This window comes from Trifolium pratense, linkage group LG6, assembly GCF_020283565.1.
Source record: "Trifolium pratense cultivar HEN17-A07 linkage group LG6, ARS_RC_1.1, whole genome shotgun sequence".
Lineage (NCBI taxonomy): Eukaryota > Viridiplantae > Streptophyta > Magnoliopsida > Fabales > Fabaceae > Trifolium > Trifolium pratense.
Window position 1 is genome coordinate 27179604 of NC_060064.1, and position 21896 is coordinate 27201499.

Sequence of the window (21896 nt, forward strand, 5' to 3'; positions counted from 1 at the left end):
AGAACGTAGTAAGCAAATACACTATTTGATACATAATTTTCAAAAAATGAGATCACGCGGAACAAATAGGCAAAGCCACCATATATGAATCATATTCTATAATCAAAACTTATTTTAACATTTCTCATGAGCAATATTGTCTACAAGTATAATTAGGTATGCCTCCAACTCTTATTGAAAATAATAAAATAAGGAATACATCAAAAATAAAAAACAAAGTGACATTTGACTATAAAATTGCAACTAATATAAAGAAAACTAAAATCTTATATGATTACACTAATAAAATAAAAAATGATACATCCTTTCAAACTTATGAAATATTATAAGAGATCTATTACATTAAAATATAAACAAACTACGATATAATAAAAAATCTAATATTTCTAAACAACCTTTTTTTTACTCATATACTAATATTAAACATAATCATATTTTAAAATAATATATATTATTTAACTATATCTGATTATAGTTATCACAATCATTATTTTTTTATTTATAAAAATATTTTAATTATATATTTTAATCGAACCCGTGCAACGCACGGGTTTATTCCTAGTAAGCTATAATATAATAATTATTGTCCAAAGAAGCAAAAAGCTATGATGCAACAATTCATGGTTTGTGTTTGTCCCTTTCAAAATGTACTTTTGTTTCGAAATAAAAAAGTTAACAATTTTTTTTTTTTTGACTAAAGAAATTACGTTTATCATCGAAAATTAAAACCAAACATTATTATTTGATATAATTATGAATTTATTAAAATTCACTTATAACTTTTATATCATAAGCAATTATTTTTGCTCTTGAATACGTGCGACCCCTCATATATAACATGAGAATGTATAAAAACTAGTAATCGGACCCGTGCAACGCACGGGCACATATAGTTTATATGATTAAATAATGACATAAAAAAATGACACTAACAAATCATCAATCTTGTGTAGTTTAACCGTAATTATATTACAATGTTGTATTATGAAGTTAGAATTTCTAAGTGAAAATTAATGTAATTAGATGAGATATCACCTGGAGTTAGAAAATAAAAAACCACCTGATAAAAAAAACCCCAAAATAAGATTCAAAAGTCAAAATCGTACAGCCTCGCGTGTATAATAAAGGCTACATAAAATCGTATAGCCCTGCCGAGCCCCCCGTGTATTTTTTAGAGATATAAAATTTAGAATTTATTGATGGTAAAACTTAAATTATATTACTCTGTTGTATTATGAAGTTAAAATTTCTAAGTGAAAATTAATGTAATTAGATGAGATATCACCTTGAGTTAGAAAATAAAAAACCACCCGATAAAAAAAAACTCAAAATAAGATTCAAAAGTCAAAATCGTACAGCCTCTCGTGTGTTTAATAAAGACTACATAAAATCGTATAGCCCTGCCGAGCCTCCCGCGTATTTTTTAGAGATATAAAATTTGGAATTTGTTGATGCTAAAACTTAAATTATATTACTCTGTTGTATTATGAAGTTAAAATTTCTAAGTGAAAATTAATGTAATTAGATGAGATTGAACCATTTTATCATTAAAATTGGAATTCTTAAGTTGCAATCAATCTATTTGGTTAAGATTGAATCGATAATACATAGAAGTTAGAATTACTAAATTGTAGTTAATCTAATGATATACTTTGGTTTAGTTTAGGAGTTAAGAACGTACATTTAAACATGTCAACATAATAAATCAGATGAGTAGAGAAAACTGTGAGATACTAATGTAGTAGATATATCATAACAGAGCAAAACTTAATGTTATATTTTAATAATGTCATTTTTATTTTCATTCAAGACATCTTTTAAAATTCTATTAAGAGATAAACTCATGAACTAAACAAAGTTAAGACCATTAAGATCGAATGAAACTATATATAAAATCCTTTTAAACATTGTATTATCATGCATAAATCCTTTAGAAGTTTAGAACCAATTTTGCAGCTATGTCTGTATTTCGGCCCACAAATCTCCCTTAGATGTAAAACCAAATTAATCTGTAAAAAATACAAAAAAAAAAAAAAAAAGATCATTAGTAAACAAAACACAATAAGAAAATACTTATATTTAATAATCAAATTTTTAAACAGTGTTGTAATATAGTGGCTATGGCGTAGTGGAAATTGAACAAAAATTAAGGCCAACCAGGTCATACTAAATTAAATGGTCAAGGAAATATCAAAAGGTAATAAATATGAAGAATTTCTCATTAAGAATTTTTTTTGAATAAGCTAAATTAGCCCACCCAAATTGGCATCAGAGAGAATCTTCTTAACCAATAGAAACTGAAAATAAGTTCAGAACATAATACACTTTTTCAGCCATACAGTGTGTAGACCAGATAATACAACAAATCAATTTCCAGCACATACAATGAAGAATTAATTTACCAAGAGATTTGCAAAGGTTAAGTGGTGGATGTGAATGCTTATAAAGTCCACTCCAATTGTACTGATATGTAGGTGTCAACGTATGAATCATCTTGTTTCACAGAAAAATAAGATATTAAGAAGTGTAACCTGCACTTCTGAAAATATAACTCAAGGTAAAAGAATGAAATCAATAAACAAAATAGAGAACAATCAATTGAAACAAATTTAAATCAAATTCAATCGCAGCGAACAATCCTATTGTAATTCATGATATAGTGAATTCCTCTAGCAAAGTGAACACTAATCCACGATAACAACAATACTAATGCAAAAATCAATTTGTAGTACAAAGATAAGTAAGCAAAATTCTTAAATGATATGATTTGAAACATGGAAAATTATCATTAGCAAAACAATTAAGCTTTTACCCCTGAAAATTATCATTGGCAAAACATGAAAAATCACATAAAAGAAATGAAATGTGAAATAAAAGCTAGTACTGATGCAATTAAATGTTATATATCAATGACATCTCAAAACTAACATAAGAATTGGTTTCTGCATCAATCAACATTTCATATATAATATCAGTACAAAATACTAATACTAAAAATATATATATGCATAAGTAACTTACCTACTGTGAAAAACAATACTACAAAGCCATGAGTTGAATGAGAGAACATAGATCTACCTCCAAATCCATCAATAACTCTTAACAACACCAAAAAATGATGTAATTAGAAATTAGAAATTATAGCACAACCTGCCGAATAGGGAACTTAGATTCACAATAAAGAAAATAACCTTTCATAATAAAAACAATAGTAATCAAAAGACAAAATTATTCTCGATTCTCACTTATGGTTAACTGGACATGTTTCATAAAGCTAGTTAGAGAAAAGATAATAGTGAGGCAATTAGATGAACACCGTATAGATGCATATTTAGTTCCTTTTCAATAAAGTGAGCATACACCTCTAAATCATGTTGTTTTTTTTTTTTAAGAAATAAACAAAAATCAATAAATTCAATAGATTTCAATAAAGACTATAGTCATAAAGAAAATAAGTTAAAATAAAATACCTCATAAGCAAGTGTTATGCTCTTTGTCGTATAGTTATAAATAACTCCTGCAAATAATTCCTTTCTCTTCTTCTCCAGCTCCTGTTACAGAAAGAACGATTAGAAAATCGAATAACCAACATCCATGATTTTACCAATGCAAAACCAAAAGCAAACTCACCATGATGGTATGATAGTCCTTTGTCATATGGATGTAGGATCCCTTCATAAACCTTCAATCATGCAGCATGTAACCAAATATGAGAGTTCATTTTTTCTGGCTTATAAATAATGGAGCAATTAGCGTAAAAAAAAAATAATGGAGCAATTAAACTAACAAATAAAACTTTCACAAAACAAACCATCCAACCAAAACTTCATTAAAAAAAAAACACCAACAAATAATCAGCAATGGGTATTTTGAAGGTTCTAACAATGAAAACCATAATCAAAACTCATAAAATCCAAGGCCTAGAAGGAGATAGGGACATCAAATCTCATATGAATGAGAATGTTGAAAACATATATGAAGAAACTCTTATTTCTTAAGCTTATAACTTCGATGTCAAGGTTTACACTATACTACCAATGAAATTTTTCTAATTCCCTTACATGTACCACATGTAGTCTTTAACTTAAAAATGCTAATTTGTACATATAATAAATCATAGTTTTCTTTAACTTAAATCATAGTCTAGGGAAATAATTAGGAGGTAATAGAAAAATAATAATGAAGCTTTAAGCAACATCTTATAGTACCTGGACATAGTCATGCATACAATGCTAAACTGGACATTAAATCAATCTCCATAGAAATTCCCTTCAAGCCATAGACTAAAATTGAAATGAAAATTAGATATTAGACAATTCAATCATTATTTCATTTTGACTATTGAAAAACCAGAATAATCCAAACATTCTAGCAGATTCTCTATTGTTTTCTTCTAAACCATACCCCATTATTTCCTTGAATTGGTCTAACATCTTCAATATTTAGAATTCAAACTCTGGCAAATTTCAAGAAGTGAAACCTGCATTTTCAAAGAATAGAGGTATCATGTTAAACCTGGATTTTCAAGAAGTGAAACTTGCATTGCATCTCTAATAGACATGTCATGCTAAACCAAGAATAGAGGTATCGTTTGCAATTCAATAAAGAGGGACAAATCCAAGACCTAAACACAATGAACATGGATTAATGTGAAAAAATGAAATACAATCTTATGTCATTATTTAACATTTTGAGAGTGAAAATAACCAAAAAAGAATATCATACAGATCAATACATATCATGAAATATGCAGATATGATTTCATATAAAAGCACAAAAATAAGACCACAAAGTCATCAGTTTTTCATATTGAGACATTTCATTAAACATTTTGAGTGCTCACTTTCACAGTAAAAAATTAAATCTATATAATGAGTAATTTTCAAATACAATCAAGCTATGTATCTCACCATCTCTCACTAAAGTAAGGAATTCAAAGAATGACGATAAATCTTTATATCTAATCAAAATAAAAGTAATTAAAAGTATCACAATATAATTGATCAGTTATACTATGACGGAGGCACCACAAAAACAGTATCCACAAAACAACACAAACAATTGAAGATAAAAATGAAGTCTAGAAATGAACATGTAGAGTATCAATCGAAGGGAAATTAATATTCTAATTTAATCATATAAGATGTAAAGGTAAGTGTAAAGTAAAGATTAAACGATATCATATTGATACCTTTGGATTACTCAAATCTTTGAATTTACCGCAAGAGATCAAAATCGTTGGATACCCTTCACACAATTTAACTTGAATCTTGAACAAAAAATTGTGTCCGCCATCATTTTGAGGTTTCACTTGGAATTGATGCAGAATTCTACAGATTTTAAAAATATTCATATCATATATCATATTAGTTATCAAATGGAAATAGAAAAGACAAAACTAAACAAAAACAACAAACTAATCATTGATTTTAGTTTGATTTTAGTCTGATAATTGAATTATGAAACACATTTTCTGATAAAATTGAATTCTGAAATGAAAACATAACCACTCAAAGAAGCAACATCAAATTGAAGGAAATAAAACAAAATAGAATTGATCTGGAAGCCCTTACTTCTAAGTTTGAGTCTGCCGCTTCCTTCATGGTGAGTGTTGCTTCTTCATATTTCTCTTCATCTTCTTTGTTGCAGAATTCCAGACAACAACTCGGGCTTAAATATATAACCTGCAAACAACCCATGAATTGTTTAAATACAAAAAAAAAAAACGAAAGAAAAACGATCCTGAAAATCAAGAGTGATACCTACACTTTTGGGAGAACACGCATCGGGTTTCAGAATGAAATCTTTTCCATTTGATGAGAGAATTTGAAAAAATAAAATAAAAAGAGGGATTAGAAAATTAGGGATTTCAAAAACGAAGAGTAAGAGTTTGAAATTACCTGCTCCGTCAGAATGAAAATCGGCCCAGCAACATCCATGAGATTCTTCTTTGGAAGGAAAATGGAGTTCATCAAGTGAAGAAGGTTGTGGCTTTGGTGTTTAGAGAGGGAGAGAGAGTTTGAAATTTGAGAATCTGTTTTTCAATATCAGTCAGACAAATTTGTTGGTACTGAAAGTGACTTGACACTGTTCCTTTGCTAAGAATGAAAGGGACAGCTGCTTCTCAGAAGAAGAAGTTGCATGGATTTGAAAAATAATGAAAAGAGACACGTCAAACACGCTTCTTGGGGAAGGAGTTTTTTTTGTTTGGCCTGAAATGGACTGGATCAAGTTGGGCCGGATAGCATTGGCTTGGCATTTGTTGGCCCATTTCGTCAAAAGCTGAAGGAGGGAATATCATTTGAAATTTCAGCCAAAAGAAGTAGGTTTTTTGTCTTTTTCCATGTAGGATTTGCTGAAATTGAATATGAGAGTGACATGTGTACAAAATTACCCTACAACTGTGTTGGATGTGTGTAGTTATAAAGATGACAAATGCGTGCTATTTAGAGATCGTTTGACCTAACTTTTTTTCTTCTTATTTAGAGTTTTTGCAAATAACTTATGTAATTTTTATATATTATTATAAGTTTGTCAAGGTAGTTTATGATAAAATAGCTTATAAAATTATAATTTTCACTAGTGTGAACTTATAAAATAATATAAAACTTAATTTATATTGCATAAGCTTAAAAAAAAAGCTAGAAATTATCAACTTATGTAATTCTCATATTGACTCAAGCGTGAAATTATCAATTTTTTTTTTTGCTGGTATATTTATCACCGTGAACCAGAGTTATCTTTGCCGTACCAGAATCTAACACCACCATCGAAATTATCTAATTCTCTCCAATTCAAAACAACTAATAAAAGACATTCAATTATGTGTTTGTAATTTTAATACATTAAAATTTTTAACAACGTCTACACACATTAAAGTACCAAATTCCAGATGTTTATCCACTTTTATATTCTTTTGTACAAACTTATAACAATTTTATTAACAATTGCAATTGCTTTTTTTGGTTTTTTCTCTTTATTTTTCTAAATAAATAAATTCAAATCCAATAGTGTGAAAAGGGCACACAAATCTCGACCCGTGACTCCATATACTGCCATTTCATATTCACGGGTTCATAACATATGGTTACTTTTAGAGTCACTTTCTTCTATAAATAAATCACAAAATCCATACATAATTTCACACCTTAGTAAAACACATTCATTGAGTTACAATAATCAAACAAAGTACTATACACATTATGGTGATGAAGGAAAATAAGAAGTTAGTGTCACTACTTCTTATGATGGTAGTAATAATGGCATCAATGTTGAAATTTTCCAATGGTATTAGTTTATGTAACATGAATGAAGATGGATTAGATGCTTGTAAACCATCAGTAACTCAACCAGAACCAACTAAACCAACTACTAAATGTTGTGAGGCTCTTACTGGTGCTGATTTGCAATGTCTTTGCTCTTATAAGAACTCAGTTGAGTTACCTTTACTTGGAATTGATCCAACTCTTGCTGCTGCACTTCCTAAAGAATGTAATCTTACTCCTCCACCTAACTGCTCCAACTAACTGAGTTAAGCTTCAACCGATGTAGGGTGTGTTTGTCTATGTTTGTGTCTCAATATTTTCAGTAATTTGCTTATTAATTTTTATGTTAAGTAGTATAGTGGTTATAAATTCACCTTTTAAGGTGAATAACGGTAGAATTCGAGTTTGAATTATGACTGTTGAATATATAATGCAATGTATCAGCTATATATGCTCACCGGGACTGCAACTTGCTTATTTTTATTATTGTTAAGAAGGTAGTATTAATTGTACTTTTTTTGAAGAACGGTAGTATTAATTGTACTATGTTTGCTTCATGTAATATTATGAGTATATATGGTTTATTTTTGTGGCGCAATGAGTTCTTTTTGTTCACCTGCATTATATAGGCATGTATAGATATTACTTATAAAATGAAATTAAGGATGAATTATTTAAAAGAATCTGATTTTTAATTATCATCAGAATATTTTGTAAAATAAGTAATTATGATTAGAATAATCATTAACAAAATTTTATTTATCTTTCACACAAATTCCGAATTAACAAAGTCTTTTTTATCATGAACGGAAGGATTAAAAAATAATTACTTTTCATAAGGTACAACTTACAATCTATATTCCAATGAGCCCAAAACATCAAACTAAAAAAAAAAATCTCTTCCCCCATGTATCTTTTCTCCCCCCGAAATTTCATTTTTGTCGTAGCGTAAAAATTTCGTAACAAATTTTTTTGCCTTTCATTTATTTGCAATGGCAAAAGGTATTACCTATAAGTAATTGATACGGCTATTACACTGCAACCTTATATATTACCTCATAATTAGCTACTGTTACATTTTAACCTTACATATCACATCATAATTAAGCCATTGTTACATTCTTTCTTTATTATAAATAGCTTGTATAGATACTGAAACATAGTATTATTATTTTCATAATGAGAAATTGGTACAATACAATTAGTATATATCCTTTAGTATAATTACTTATACCCCATTTCCCCAAACTTTAGTATCCTTTACCCTCTCTCCCTTCTTCCTTTTTCATCCCCCCTTCTTCTTTTTAAATCCATTTGTAAACCCAAGCTCAAATACATAACAAATTCTATTTAGACTTGAACTTCACTTATCTCTCTAATGGAAGTAAGTCTTTTTAAATTTTTTGCATGCATCTTCTTCCTATGAATGCTTTATTATGTGAATCTTTGAACCATTTCTTAATTGCAACTATTTTTCTTCTTCTTTCTTTTGGTGTTGTGGATATAAAATAGGAATACTATTACAAGAGAAGTCAAGTACCAAAATTTGGGAGTTGGGATTGGAATGATCATAATAACATTCCATACACAAAATGTTTCGATTCCGCGACACAACCTGGTTCGCTACGCTATAGTTACTCAGCCGAGTCCGAGGATCGTGATCTTTATGTTACAAGAGATTTTTATGGCAACCATATTGTCTCACCCACCATGCTCCTTAATGTTCCTCGCAAAAGGGTATCCCCTGCACTCTTATTCTTAATTGTCTTTTTTTTTTTGGTACAATTTTTAATTGTCTTTTATTTTGGTAAAAGTTTGTTTGATCTTGTTCAAACAGCATTGAAACAAAACAAGGGGTTGGAATCTCCAACACATCAAATAACAAAGGATGTCTAAAAGTACTAGGAAAAAAAAACCCAAATATCATTCGAGCAACTATAGTTTAATAGTGCATCCACCACCTGATTTGTTTCACAATAGGAGTGGTGCACTGTGCACCACAACTTCCCACTCAAATGGCGTCATAATACCGTGAAATAATCCATAAATCTAATATATATTGGATAAAAATATGGTGTCAAAGTCAATTATCCAGTAAAATCCCTCACAATTCAACAACTTCCCGGTCTAATGCCGACATAATGCCGTGAATTTTATCTTTAATCTTTACATGAAGTATGAAACCCTACTCAAACTTATGCACATTATCTACGAGATTCCAGATTCAAATCCTAATGAAAATATTTAACCAAACAATATTAGTATTGTGAGTTCAATTAGACCATTTGAATCTTTACCACCCACACTACATAGTACATACGTACATTCGTTTTTATATAGTTTTTTTATAAATAAATCTCAGTATTGCGGTCGTAATAATAATTGCAAAATGTAAACATCATTTTCAAACCAAATAGAGTTTATGAATTTCATGAATAAGATCTTGAGGGTATTTTTACCCGTCTAATCAAGTCATAAAATACAAAGTTAAATTATTTGCGCCAGCGCCAGCGCCGTCCCTTAGATTTTAGAGTTTATGCTTATTCTAAAAAATATTTATATTACTTATTCAATTTTTTTATTTTTATTTTTAATTTTAACATATATGTATATACTAAACAATAATAATTTTGGTGCCCCTAAAAGTTTGGTGTCTGTCCGACCGCATCTCCCGAACATCCTTTGGAACCCCTCTGATTTGTGCCAACTCATCTTGGTGGAATAATGAAATTCTACCACGATAAAGAATGTACTTTATTTGTTCTTTAATTTCATGCTTTTATTTAAAATAAAAGTAGTGTGTTAGTAAAGAAAAAGGGGACCTCACAAGAATATGAAATTAACGATGACCCCAGAATACGAAGTTCTGCGTCATACCAATAATAGGGCCAGAATTTTGTTGTGAAAAAGAAAATTTGCCTTTGTTTCTCATACTTTATTATGTACTATATATAGTCGCAAATATTTGATGAATTCATTTAATCACATTCACATAAAAATATATATTATTTAATAATTTCAAAAATATATATTAATTAATTTTCTGTTACCTTTTATTAAATATTTACATGTGAAGTCCATTTAGGTTGACATAGCGATGTTGACTTGAGACTTTGGAATATGTTTCTCTTAAGGTCTTAGATTCGACTATCTCTAATGTTAATTTTGGTGGATTAGTCCACACCGAGCTTTGCTCTGTCTTTAAATGGGCCTCCGTAAGTGGATGCTGGATTGGTCTTCTCAAATTAGTCGATCTTTAGGTCGAATACCGAGTTTTCAGAAGAAAAAAAAAGTTATCAAATTATATAAAATGACTTAAAAAAAAGGGTTTCACATATACTCCAATAAAACAAAGCAGATCAAATGCAAAAAAACGGTATATTTGTTTGTATGGATTAAAAAGAAAATTGGGATTATAAGCTAAACATGATACAAATGTATTGGTGATATTTCAGGCAAAGGTACGTGACCAAAATGAAAAAGAAACAAAAAAGAAGAATTGGGTCAATAATATGGATATTGTAATTGTACCAACCTCAGAACCAATTGAAGAGGACTTATACAACATCTCCCCACACATTCCTTATGCCAAAGTTAAAAAGGTTCATATACCACACTCCCTTTTACTTTTTCATCATAAAAAACTGAAATTTTCTTTGATTTTTAATCATTTTCATAATTTTCTACTCTTAATTTGGTCAAGGGTTTGCATCTTTTGATAAAGTATTGATTACTTTCTTTCTTTTTTTTTCTTTTAATTTTGTTCTCTTTCTCATTTTATTGTTTGCAGAGGAGAGGGTTATGGTTCTTTTCTAGTTGCTTTTTACCAACTTGCATTGCTTGAAATGGAAAGAATTGAAGAAGTGGTCGAAAGGCCAAAAATGTACAAAAATGTGTGTAATAGAAAGAGATACAAATGCAATATATTGCTTATGTAAATATTGCAACATATTTTTGGTCCAAGAAGAATATTATGATTATCATTTCATGGTAAGATGTTCTTGCCAATTTATTGATGCTTATAATTATTACATTTTTTTTTTTGTGTAAAAAAAACAATTATTATATTTTCGGTAGTTTAGTATTCGATGTACTTATGCATTAACAAAAGGACTTCCTGCCTCACAAGCAAGAATTGTTTTTGTTTGGATGACAAAATTATGGTCTAAGATTCTAATTCTTTAAGAGATCATATACAATAAAATCTTATAATCAATCTAAGTTGTACTGACGACAAACTTAGTTGATTTACATTTATGATCTAAGTAACTCACAATATAGAGGATATATATGACTAAAGCTTTTGTAGATTATATGTTCTTGGCTTTTTTATATTCTCCTAGAGAATCAAGAACATTGTCTTTTACATATCAAGGGGTTGAATGATTAAAGATTAACATTAGCACAACCATTTCAATAGTCCTAATATTTTTCAAAGTGTCTTTGTTATGTCATCATCCTAAGATGCAAGGTGTATACTTCACACCTGAAAAGCTCAAGACATAAGCACTTTGGTGCTTTCATTTGCTATACTCACTTGTTGAGTAGTCATGATTGCACACATCTTTGATGCAGTGTAGTTCTAAGTACATAACCTACATTGTGGCATTGTATCAGAAACATCCATCCTAATTAATGCGAGTACTTTGTCGACAATCTCTCTTACTTCTTTTCAATTCCGGGTTGATCTAAAGTTCAAGGCATTGGTCTTGGGGCCAAAATGTTTTGTCTATAATTACTTTATTTTTATTTTTATTGTAGCCGCATAATGTGATGACAACTTTGCATACATCATGTATATGCACTTGATAGACTTGACGAACATAGAACTTGCAACAATTACATGTGAACAAGGCACAAAATATGTTTATGTACATATATGCACTTGATAGGCTTGGTACATGTCACATCATGTAATTTGTTCATATGTAATTGTTGCATGCTCTCATGCGATGACTAAAAGATAAACAAGAAACAAATAATTTAAGCAATTTCAAAAATCAAGATTTAAATGCGACGACTAAAAGATAAACAAGTAACAAATAATTTAAGCAATTTTAAAAATCGAGATTTAAAGATAAGATATAATAAAAAGCAAAAAAAGAAAGATAAAAATATAATATATCTAGTTTATTGAGATATTTATCTATACTTATATATAAAGATGATACAAAAAGATAATATTTATATAATATATCTAGTTTGTTAATATATCTAGTGCTACATAAGAAACAAAAGATCGAACCAAAATCTCATACATACTACTCAAACTCCGCCACTAGAACAAAACTAGCGGCTTGTTTGCCTAATAGTTTGTTTTGAGAGATATATATGCTAAACAAAGTATTTGAAAAAAAAAAAGAAACAAACAGTTGTTGAGATATTTGCGCCAAATTAAATCATCATTTTAAAAAATAGAATAAAATACTATTGACTAGGTAGAAAAATTTACCTTATTTTTTGTGGATAGTGATTTTTTTTTTAACTTTCATCGAAAAAAAGATTTGTATGATTATCAATTTTACATTTATATTATTTTGAAAATATCTATCTAATAAGATAAGATTTTCTTTAACGAAATACAGCTATAAAAATGGACTTAAATTTTAATTGGATTTGTAAATCTTTTTGAAGCTCCGTATCTATCCATTAATTAATTAACTAACACCTATATATAAGTAAACAAATCATTGTTCTGTTCCACATAATTTACGAAACCCTTTCTTCCCACAAAGTTTGATTTTGGAATCTATCACTTACTCTCTGATCAACAATGTCATTCCAAAAGGACTGCCACTCCAAGAACTTGTCTCTTCATGAGTACGTTTCTTTTTTTTCATCTCCTTTTTTTGTTCTTGATTTCTCAATCTCATTGTTTGCTTTCTCATGCTTAATTCATGAATGATTAATAACTATGATTAATTTTGAATTTAGGTTTCTTTTTTACTGAAATTTTGGAAACAAAAGTTGTGGCTTGTGTTGTAGGTTTGTTTTTTGTGTCTAGTCTGATGACTAGAAAATCCAATTTAAAGGTGAATATGTGAAGTGTCCCGAGTTCGAACCAGGACACCTACGCATAAAGTGTGATGTCCCTCTCAACCGAATTAAGCTCATGGGGACTGCTTGTGTGTAGGTTAATTACAAATTATAGTTACATGGATTAATTAATTAGCTTTGTTAAAGAAATTTAGGTTATATTATTTTGTTTTAAAAAGTGAATAATCTAACTTTGTACGTACGTGTATAAAATTAGATTTTGCCGCGACAAGTAATAATGTTATTGTTGGAATTGAATTGAGAGATACCTAGAACAATTGTTGGCCCGATTTTTCTTATGTTTCAGCAGATCTATGAATTACTAGGTCACTTTCCCTCGTCAACACCCAAAAAAATAATGTCATTGTTATTTGTTAGGTTTCTTCTAAATAAATTGTGTTGGTCTGAATCACAAACACTTCTCCTTGAATTAGACTTGTTTAATGTCAAACATATGTTGGTGTTTGATACCGACATGACACTAACAGATATGATTTCATTGAATTAGTGTACAGGTCTAGTGCTTTATCTTTCTATTCTAATTCAATTTATAATTCCCACGTTTGGTTTCTTACTTTTGGTCCCTTTTGATTATTGTAACAGTGAATATACACTCATTTAATTTCTATTGTGTATCATACAATGTTTTGTATTTCTGCAATTTTCAATATTCTTATGTCACTTCTATTATTTCCAGAACTAGCAATGTGGAGGACAATAACATACCATTGTTCAAAATCAAGAGGAGGTCTCGAAGTCACGAAAATTTAACATTTAAGGACTCAAAGAAGAAAATTTCAAATGTTTCTGCTCAAAATCAAGATGTTAAAGTGTTAAAGATAAACAAATGCAACAAATCAAACACAAATTCTAAGGTGCGTTATTGTGCACCAACAACAGTTTGTGAGGAATCATTCTATGTGAGAAGTTCCAGGTTTGAACAGAAATATAAGAAGCCTATGGCATGGTTTGGTACAGTTGCTACTGCTGAATTCAACTATCTAAGTTAGAATATTCTTAAGATATTAGCATATTTGGATTTTTAAGTTGTGAAGACTTTAGTTTTGGGTCTATGTCAAATTTGGAAATAGTTAATGCTGGTAGCTTTGATAAGATTTGCATATAATTTTAACTTTTTATGTTTCTGTGTACAAGTTTGGTTTTGAATTGAATTTGTGCCAAAATTTACTATGAAACCCCTGCACTTTTGTGGGTTTATTTGGATGATTAAAGTTTATATGAAGTAATTAGATTATTGCTTTCAAGGACTAATCAATTTTTTATTTTCAATATGCATAAGGACTAAATTTTACCATTAGATCATATAGTTCCACCAAATTCAAAGATAAACTCTACACACCAAATCATCATCAATTAACTTTGATTTGTTCCGTTCAAACTAACAATAATGTTATGTATAGCCTATTAAATTTTAAGTCAAATGCATCGGTTGGTCCTATAAATCGCGTTTGTAACGGTTAGATCTTTTATGTATTTTAGGTAATAAATAGATCCTTTTAATTTTTTAGCTAATAAATATAGGTCATTTAAGTTTCTAACTTGTTGCACCATTACCCTTTTTCTAGTTGAGTCTCAATTATGGAATTTTTTTTCTACCCCAACATTTAACTCTTTACCCCTACAAACAAACCAATATTCCAAGTTTACCCCTTCCGAAAAATTTAAAAATTCAATTTTGAACATTTAGCCACGGTTAAACCGTGGCTAAACGGGACATTTTTCGGAACACTTTTCACTAAGTTCTCCGGTAAGAGGTATTAACTGGAACAGTTTGAAAAAGGGTTCCGGTAAGCATTAACCACGGTTAAACCGTGACAAAACTTTGAATCTGAAAAAGTTGTTGCAAACCCAATCTGAAAGAGAAAGGGAATGGAACATACGATTGCATTGGTCAAATGATACCTAAGTATGTTTGGATCTCAACCTAAAAAACTAGCTCAAACCTATACAATGTGAGACTTCAAACAAACTTCACAACACAATTACATATTTAACATTCATTGCACACCTAGTGTGAGCTTAAGTCAAATGCTCACATTACAATTTTTAACCCGATTCTAATATCATGTTAAGTATGTTTCGTCTAATTAAATAGAAATTTGTTTCTTGAGATTTTTGTTTGGCGAATAGTTTGTTGAGAGAAATATATGCTAAATAAAACTATTTAAAAAAACAGAAATATACTGTACCAAATTAAATCATCATTTAAGACAATTGAATATATTTTTTTAAAAAAAGAAGAAGTTAGTATTTTTTTATTTTTTTTTTGATAAGCAAGAAAGTTAGTATTAGACTAGGTCGAAAAATTTATTTTCATTGAGAAAAAGATTTGCACTATTATCAATTTTACATTTATATTATTTTGAAAATATCTAATCAGATTTTTTTTTTAACGAAATCTTAATTGGATTTGTAAATCTTTTAAGAGATATGTTTTCTCCGTATCTATCCATTAATTAACACCTATATAAATCTGTGTTAACACCGCATAATAATATACGAAACCCTTTCTTTCCCAAAAAGTTTGATTCTGTAATCTATCACTCACTCTGTTTCAATTCTTGAATTCGATCACAACATTCATTCAAATTCAAAATCAGCGTTTTCTCATTCATCAACAATGTCATTCCAAAAGGATGCATCAAACCGTCATTCTCACTCCAACAACTCTTCTCTTCGGTACGTTTTTCTTCAATTCTCATGCTTCATCAATGATTAATAATGTGATTAATTTTGAAATTTAGGTTTTTTTAATTGTGTTGATTTTTATTTTTTACTGAAATCTTGAAAACCAAAATTGTGGCTTGTAGGTTAGGTTAATTACAAATCATTGTTACATTGATTAATTAAATATGTTAGAGAAATTAGGGTTATCTTATGAGTTTAATTGTTGTGCACTGTCGCTGTAAAGTTTTTTAGGCACGCAGACAATTGTAGTTTCGACAAGTTATAATATTTTTGTTGGAATCGAATCGATAGATGACCAAAACAATTGTACTTTGGCCTGACTTTTCGACCGACCTCTGAATTACTAGGGCACTGTCCCTCGTCAACACCCCAATAATAATGTCATCATTATTTGTTAGGTTTCTTCCCAATAAATTGTGTTAGTATGAATCACAAACACTCCTTGACTTAAATGTGTTCTGATGTTGGACGCACGTCGGTGTCCGACACTGACATGCCACTAACACATGATTTCATTGAATTGTGTTATTTTCTCAAATTACTGACATGCTTAGACGTGTTTTTATCTAACAGTGTATCGTATAATGTTTTGTATTTCTGCAATTTCCAATGTTTTTATGTTCTTTACTGTAATTTTCCACTTACTAAGTATGTGTCACTTGTACTATTTCCAGAACTAGCAATATGCAGAACATGCCAAGTGAACCATTGCTGAAATCATTGATCAGAAAGAGGTCCCAAAATCAAGAAAATTTAACACAAATCAAACCATTCAAGGATTCAAAGAAGAAAGTTACATTTTCTGTTCAAAATCAAGATGGAAAAGTGTTAAAGGAAAACAAATGCAACAAATCAAGCACAAATTCTAAGTCTAAGATGTGTTATTGTTCACCAACAACTCATGAAGGTTCATTCAGGTGTCGACTCCATCGCAATATTAGTACAACAAAGAAATCAGCTTCTGAGAAATTAAGCAATGTGAGAAGTTCCAAGTTTGCACATGAAGAGATAGTTCAGTTTAAGCCTCAGTTATCAAGGTTTGGTAGAGTTGTTTCTGCTGAATATGGATCACAGCTTAATTCAACTATCTAAGTTGGAATCTTCTTAAGAAATTAGCATATTTGGATTTTCAACTTATGGAGACTTAAGAAATTAGCATATTTGGTCTATGTCAAATTTGGAAATAGTTAATGCTGGTAGCTTTAATAAGATTTGTATATAATTTTAACTTTGTTTCTGTGTATAAGTTTGGTTTGAATTGAATTTGTGCCAAAGTTTATTATGAAACCCCTGCACTTTTATGGGTTTAAGGAGAATTTAGATGATTAAAGTTTACATCTATTCTTTATTTGTTCTTGTGTCTTTTAGTATGATATGAACTAATTAGATATTTCTCTCAATGACTAATCAATTTTTTATTTTCAATATGTACAAAGTTACTCAACTGGTGCATGATATCAGGCTAAATTTTACCATTAGATCATATAGTTCCATTCATCATCAATTAACTTTGTATTAAAAAATATAGTAATATCGATGTCTTTACAATTACTATAAATAAATGTAAAGTGATAGATAGATGTTGAATTAAGAGTGAAAAAAGGATAATTAATTTTGTATTAAAAAAGGATAATACGAGAAAGGGAAAAAACGAAAGGCAAAAATGATATGCACCGTTGATTTTATACACACCCACCGCATGATTTTTGTGATACAAGGAGATAAAAGTTTGAAGCTCTTTATAAGTTTCCACATTGCGTAATAATTAATGTTTTAGGTCAATATTTTTTTATTTACGCAAATAAAAAAATTATTTGAGTGAATTTTTGGTGAGCGTCAATCACCGATCATCGGAAGGGTGAACAGCGATTTCAGCTCCGACATCATGTGAAAATATCGTGGGGGTTAAATCTTTTGGGTCTAAGAAAAATAGAGATATCAATGATAGAAACATAGGCTACCAGGAATCATTACAACTGGAGATGTCCTGCCATGGTAGTTGTAAACTAAATAATTTTTACCCTTAGATCGTAAAGTTCCATCAAATGCAAAGGTATACCCTCAACACTTGAGTTACTTGTGCACGTTACAACTTACCTTATAAATTTTTAGATACATTATGAAAATTTCGGATATTTATAATCATGCTACTTAGGGATGTAAATGGATATCCGTAGAGGCAGATAATATGACATATGTGTCCGCTCTATTGGATAAATATGATATTCGTGTCCGTTTCATATATGTGCTTCTGCAAAGCGGGTAATCCAATGATTTTGAGATATATGCGGATATTTACAAATATCTATGGATGAAATGAAAAAATTTGGATTTTTATTATCATAAATGAAAAGTTGTAAGATGACATAAATTTTTTACTTCAAAAGATGAATGTAGTTTTTCAAAGATTGGGTTTTGCTAACTAAAAAGGTTTAGCGGCGCAACTTGTTGTCCGTCTACTTTTTATTCATATGTAATTATTATAATTAGGGTAAATAGATTTTTACCCCCTGCAAAATATTTTTTTGTGATTCCCTCTGTAATATGAAGATTTCGTCATTTACCCCCCTCAGTGCCACTTGGATTTGAAATCTTCATTTTTTGCTGACGTAGCAAACTTAGATGGCACATGCCTGGAAAAATGATTTCGTGGCATACTTATGCGGCCTTTTAACTATTTTTGATTATTTTTATAAAAAAAATAAAATTCTTTTTTGCTTTTCCTTTTTATCCCTACCACCATGACTTTACAACAACATCATCAATAAAATCCAGAAAAACAACATCAACAAAAACAACTTATCACCCTGCTCATCCCTATTTATTTTTTGGGTAAATGGTCATTTACCCCCTGCAAAATAAGCGAATTTTTGTTTACTCTCTGTAAAAAATAGATTCCCTCATTTACCCCCTAGGTGCACAACAGGACATATGACTATGCCAATTTGATGACGTGGTTTGTACACATGGAAAAAAATCCATTTATATTTATTTTTAAAATTTCACGTCATCTATTAAATTTTTTTAAAAAAAATTATTCTAAAAACAAAACTTTTTTTTTATTCTACAAACCATACTCTCAGAAGTTTATTAAACATTTATAAATCTTTATTTTTTTAAAACAAAACTTTATTTTTTATTCTAAAACTTTATAAAAAAAAACAAAATCAGAAATAGAAGTTTAATCGTGTTTGCCTTTCTACCAAATCATTTGCCTTAGAAATAGAAAGAAGCAGAAGACGAACGATTCCGGCGAAGAAGACGACGATTTCGGCCAAAGAAGAATACAAAAAACCAGAATTAGCTAATGATGCACTAGTTTCTCATATTATGTAGCAATTCTTATGTAGCAAATTCTGCACTATATTCTTATGATATTATGCAGCAAATTACTATATTATGCAGCAAAATTTGAACTATATTATGAAGCAAATTATGCAATAGGTCTGCACAGTAAGCAAAGTTATGCAGCAAGCTTATTATAAATTTTTAAGAAGCAAAACTTATCTATTTTATGAAATTTTAAGAAGCAAAATTATCAATTTTATGAATTTTTAATTAAAAAAAAGGTTTAATTATTTTTTTCAAAAAAAATAATTTAATAGATGACGTGAAATTTTAAAAATAAATATAAATGAATTTTTTTTTTCACGTGTACAAATCATGTCATCAGATTTCCACTGTCAGATGTCCTGCTATATACTTAGGGGGTAAATGAGGAAATCTATTTTTTGCAGGGGATAAACTGAAAAAAAAAACTGAGCAGAAAGTAAACAAAAATTCGCTTATTTTGCAGGGATGAAAATATCATTTACCCTTATTTTTTTAAAAGAAAAAAAAAATTTAAAAAAATCTGCAAACCGAAATTGAAGTACATCATTCTTTCTTACATCATGTCTACACTTGGATCTTTGGTGAACAACATCATGTCATCATCATCATCTCTTAAACGCATAAATACGAATGCCCAGAAACAACTCTCAAACCAAAATCAATTTTAGATCTACATTTGAATAAAATCCAAAAACAAAGTCAAATGTAAGAAGAATTGATAAAATTAAAACAATTGATTAACAATTTTGTTTTTAAAAAAATTTAAAAATGAATTAAAGGCCACGTAAGCATTGTCATGTAATCAGTTTTGTCTAGTCAAGTGCCACTAGGATCGCCATGTTAGCAAAAATAAAGATTCTAAATTCAAGTGGCACTGAGGGGGATAAATGACGGAATCTTCGCATTATAGGGGGAATCACAAAAAAAATATTTTGCAGGGATAAAAATCTATTTACCCTTAATATAAGTTTACGTAAAAGATGAAAAAATAATATGAAAAGTTTTCTCTATTGAATATGAAGAGAAAACATAAAATAATGAGAAGGCTATTTTTTATAAGATAAAAATACTAGAGTTTATATTTAAATAGGGACATTTAAATAATTTTACTAATTTATTACCGGGTATGAATATCCTCGGACACATATATAGTATTAAACCAATGCATATTAAATACGGATAATTGAAATATCCATTTATTTTATCCGTCAATGTCCATTAAACTATCTGCTCTGTGCCCGTGGCGGATATCATAAATGGATATCCATGCTTATAAAAAAAATTAAAAAAATGGATATTCACGGATAAAATAAATAGATATTTCAATTTTCCGTATTTAATGGATACAGATGCGAGTTTAATACTATTTGTGCTCGAGGATATCTCTATTGAATATGAAGAGAAAACATAAAAATATGAGAAGGCTATTTTTTTTATAAGATAAAAATACTAGAGTTTATATTTAAATATGGACATTTAAGTAATTTTACTAATTTAAAAGTGGGTATGAATATCCTCGGACACATATAGTATTAAATTCGTATCCAATAAATACGAATAATTGAAATATCAATTTATTTTATCCGTCGATATCCATTAAACTATTCGTTCTGTGTCCGTGGCGGATATCATAAATGAATATCCATGGATAAAATAAATGGATATTTCAATTATCCGTATTTAATGATACAAATGCGAGTTTAATACTATTTGTGCTAGAGGATATCTCGATTGAATACAATGAGAAAACATAAAAATATGAGAAAGTTATTTTTTTTATAAGATAAAAATACTAGACTTTAGACACCAAAAAAATAAAAAAAATACTAGACTTTAAATTTAAATATGGGCACTTAAGTAATTTTACTAATTTATTAGCGGGTATTGATATCCTCGGGCACAGATAGTATTAAATTTGTATCCATTAAATACGGATAATTGAAATATCCATTTATTTTATTCGTCGATATCCATTAAATTATCCGTTGCGTGCTCGTGGCGGATATCATAAATGCAGTGTTTTAAAAACCGGACCGGTCATCGAACCGGCGAGGTGATAAGTGCCCAATTTTAGTTATATTGTATCATGAATTATGAGCACTTACCAATACTTTTATAAAGAAATCTTGATTAAAACCCCTTTTGGTGTAAATATAACATTAAATCAAAGAGGAATTAATCCAAAGGCATTTTTGTTAGGAATGGCTAGAAAAGCAGGTTTTGAAGCCTTCGCTCAGCGAAGCCATAGCGAGCTACAACGAACTAAACCAGTGGGTTAAGGGTCCATGGCGAGCTTCAGCGAGATTCAGCGAACAGGACAACAAACTCAACGTTCGCTCAGCGAAAGATAGCGAGAGATGGCGAGCACAACCCGGGAGGAAGGGTCTGTTAGCGAGACATAGCGAGCATCGGCGAACAAAGTGATGAGTCAAGCCTTTTGCTACGTGTCAAGAAACCCCTTGCTTAAGTAACTAGTTCGCTCAGCGAACATCATTTCGCTTAGCGAACTCCTCTGTCCTGAAAATCTATAAATAGAACTCAGAAGCCATTTTC

The 21896-nt window shown here is 29.6% G+C and overlaps 3 protein-coding genes and 1 long non-coding RNA gene across 14 annotated transcripts; 3 read left to right on the forward strand and 1 right to left on the reverse strand.

The window, feature by feature from the left end:
- Positions 1-1748: 1748 nt before the first annotated feature.
- Positions 1749-6417, reverse strand: LOC123893103. 11 transcript variants are annotated; one of them, XR_006803347.1, is made up of 11 exons: positions 5901-6415; positions 5767-5804; positions 5574-5684; positions 5192-5330; positions 4405-4480; positions 4209-4283; positions 3631-3682; positions 3471-3551; positions 3022-3098; positions 2403-2531; positions 1749-2009 (listed from the first exon to the last, which is right to left on the reverse strand). It is a non-coding gene; the product is annotated as an uncharacterized LOC123893103 (long non-coding RNA). The 11 variants fall into 11 exon arrangements; XR_006803348.1 differs by having other exon boundaries at positions 2403-2493; positions 3022-3150; XR_006803346.1 differs by having other exon boundaries at positions 2403-2493; positions 5901-6413.
- Positions 6418-8498: 2081 nt separating this feature from the next.
- LOC123891256 lies at positions 8499-11379 on the forward strand. The gene is made up of 4 exons (XM_045941095.1): positions 8499-8649; positions 8778-9002; positions 10721-10867; positions 11056-11379. Exons 1-4 carry the CDS (start codon positions 8644-8646, stop codon positions 11107-11109), a joined length of 432 nt encoding a protein of 143 aa, XP_045797051.1. The 5' UTR covers positions 8499-8643; the 3' UTR covers positions 11110-11379.
- Positions 11380-12984: 1605 nt separating this feature from the next.
- LOC123887988 lies at positions 12985-14367 on the forward strand. Its single transcript, XM_045936922.1, has 2 exons — positions 12985-13085; positions 13999-14367. The coding sequence occupies exons 1-2, from the start codon at positions 13039-13041 to the stop codon at positions 14309-14311; spliced, it is 360 nt and encodes a 119-aa protein (XP_045792878.1). The 5' UTR covers positions 12985-13038; the 3' UTR covers positions 14312-14367.
- A 1451-nt stretch (positions 14368-15818) lies between these two features.
- Positions 15819-17273, forward strand: LOC123892434. The gene is made up of 2 exons (XM_045942216.1): positions 15819-16001; positions 16685-17273. The coding sequence occupies exons 1-2, from the start codon at positions 15943-15945 to the stop codon at positions 17100-17102; spliced, it is 477 nt and encodes a 158-aa protein (XP_045798172.1). The 5' UTR covers positions 15819-15942; the 3' UTR covers positions 17103-17273.
- Positions 17274-21896: the final 4623 nt, after the last annotated feature.

Bases quoted from the DNA above. Each gene is read 5' to 3' on its own strand.
- LOC123892434 (XM_045942216.1), top strand. From the start codon at position 15,943: ATGTCATTCCAAAAGGATGCATCAAACCGTCATTCTCACTCCAACAAC. The intron at 16,002-16,684 runs GTACGTTTTTCT...TACTATTTCCAG, and splicing joins TCCAACAACTCTTCTCTTCG to AACTAGCAATATGCAGAACA.
- LOC123887988 (XM_045936922.1), top strand. From the start codon at position 13,039: ATGTCATTCCAAAAGGACTGCCACTCCAAGAACTTGTCTCTTCATGA. The intron at 13,086-13,998 runs GTACGTTTCTTT...TATTATTTCCAG, and splicing joins AAGAACTTGTCTCTTCATGA to AACTAGCAATGTGGAGGACA.
- LOC123891256 (XM_045941095.1), top strand. The intron at 9,003-10,720 runs GTATCCCCTGCA...GTGATATTTCAG, and splicing joins TTAATGTTCCTCGCAAAAGG to GCAAAGGTACGTGACCAAAA. The intron at 10,868-11,055 runs GTTCATATACCA...TATTGTTTGCAG, and splicing joins CTTATGCCAAAGTTAAAAAG to AGGAGAGGGTTATGGTTCTT.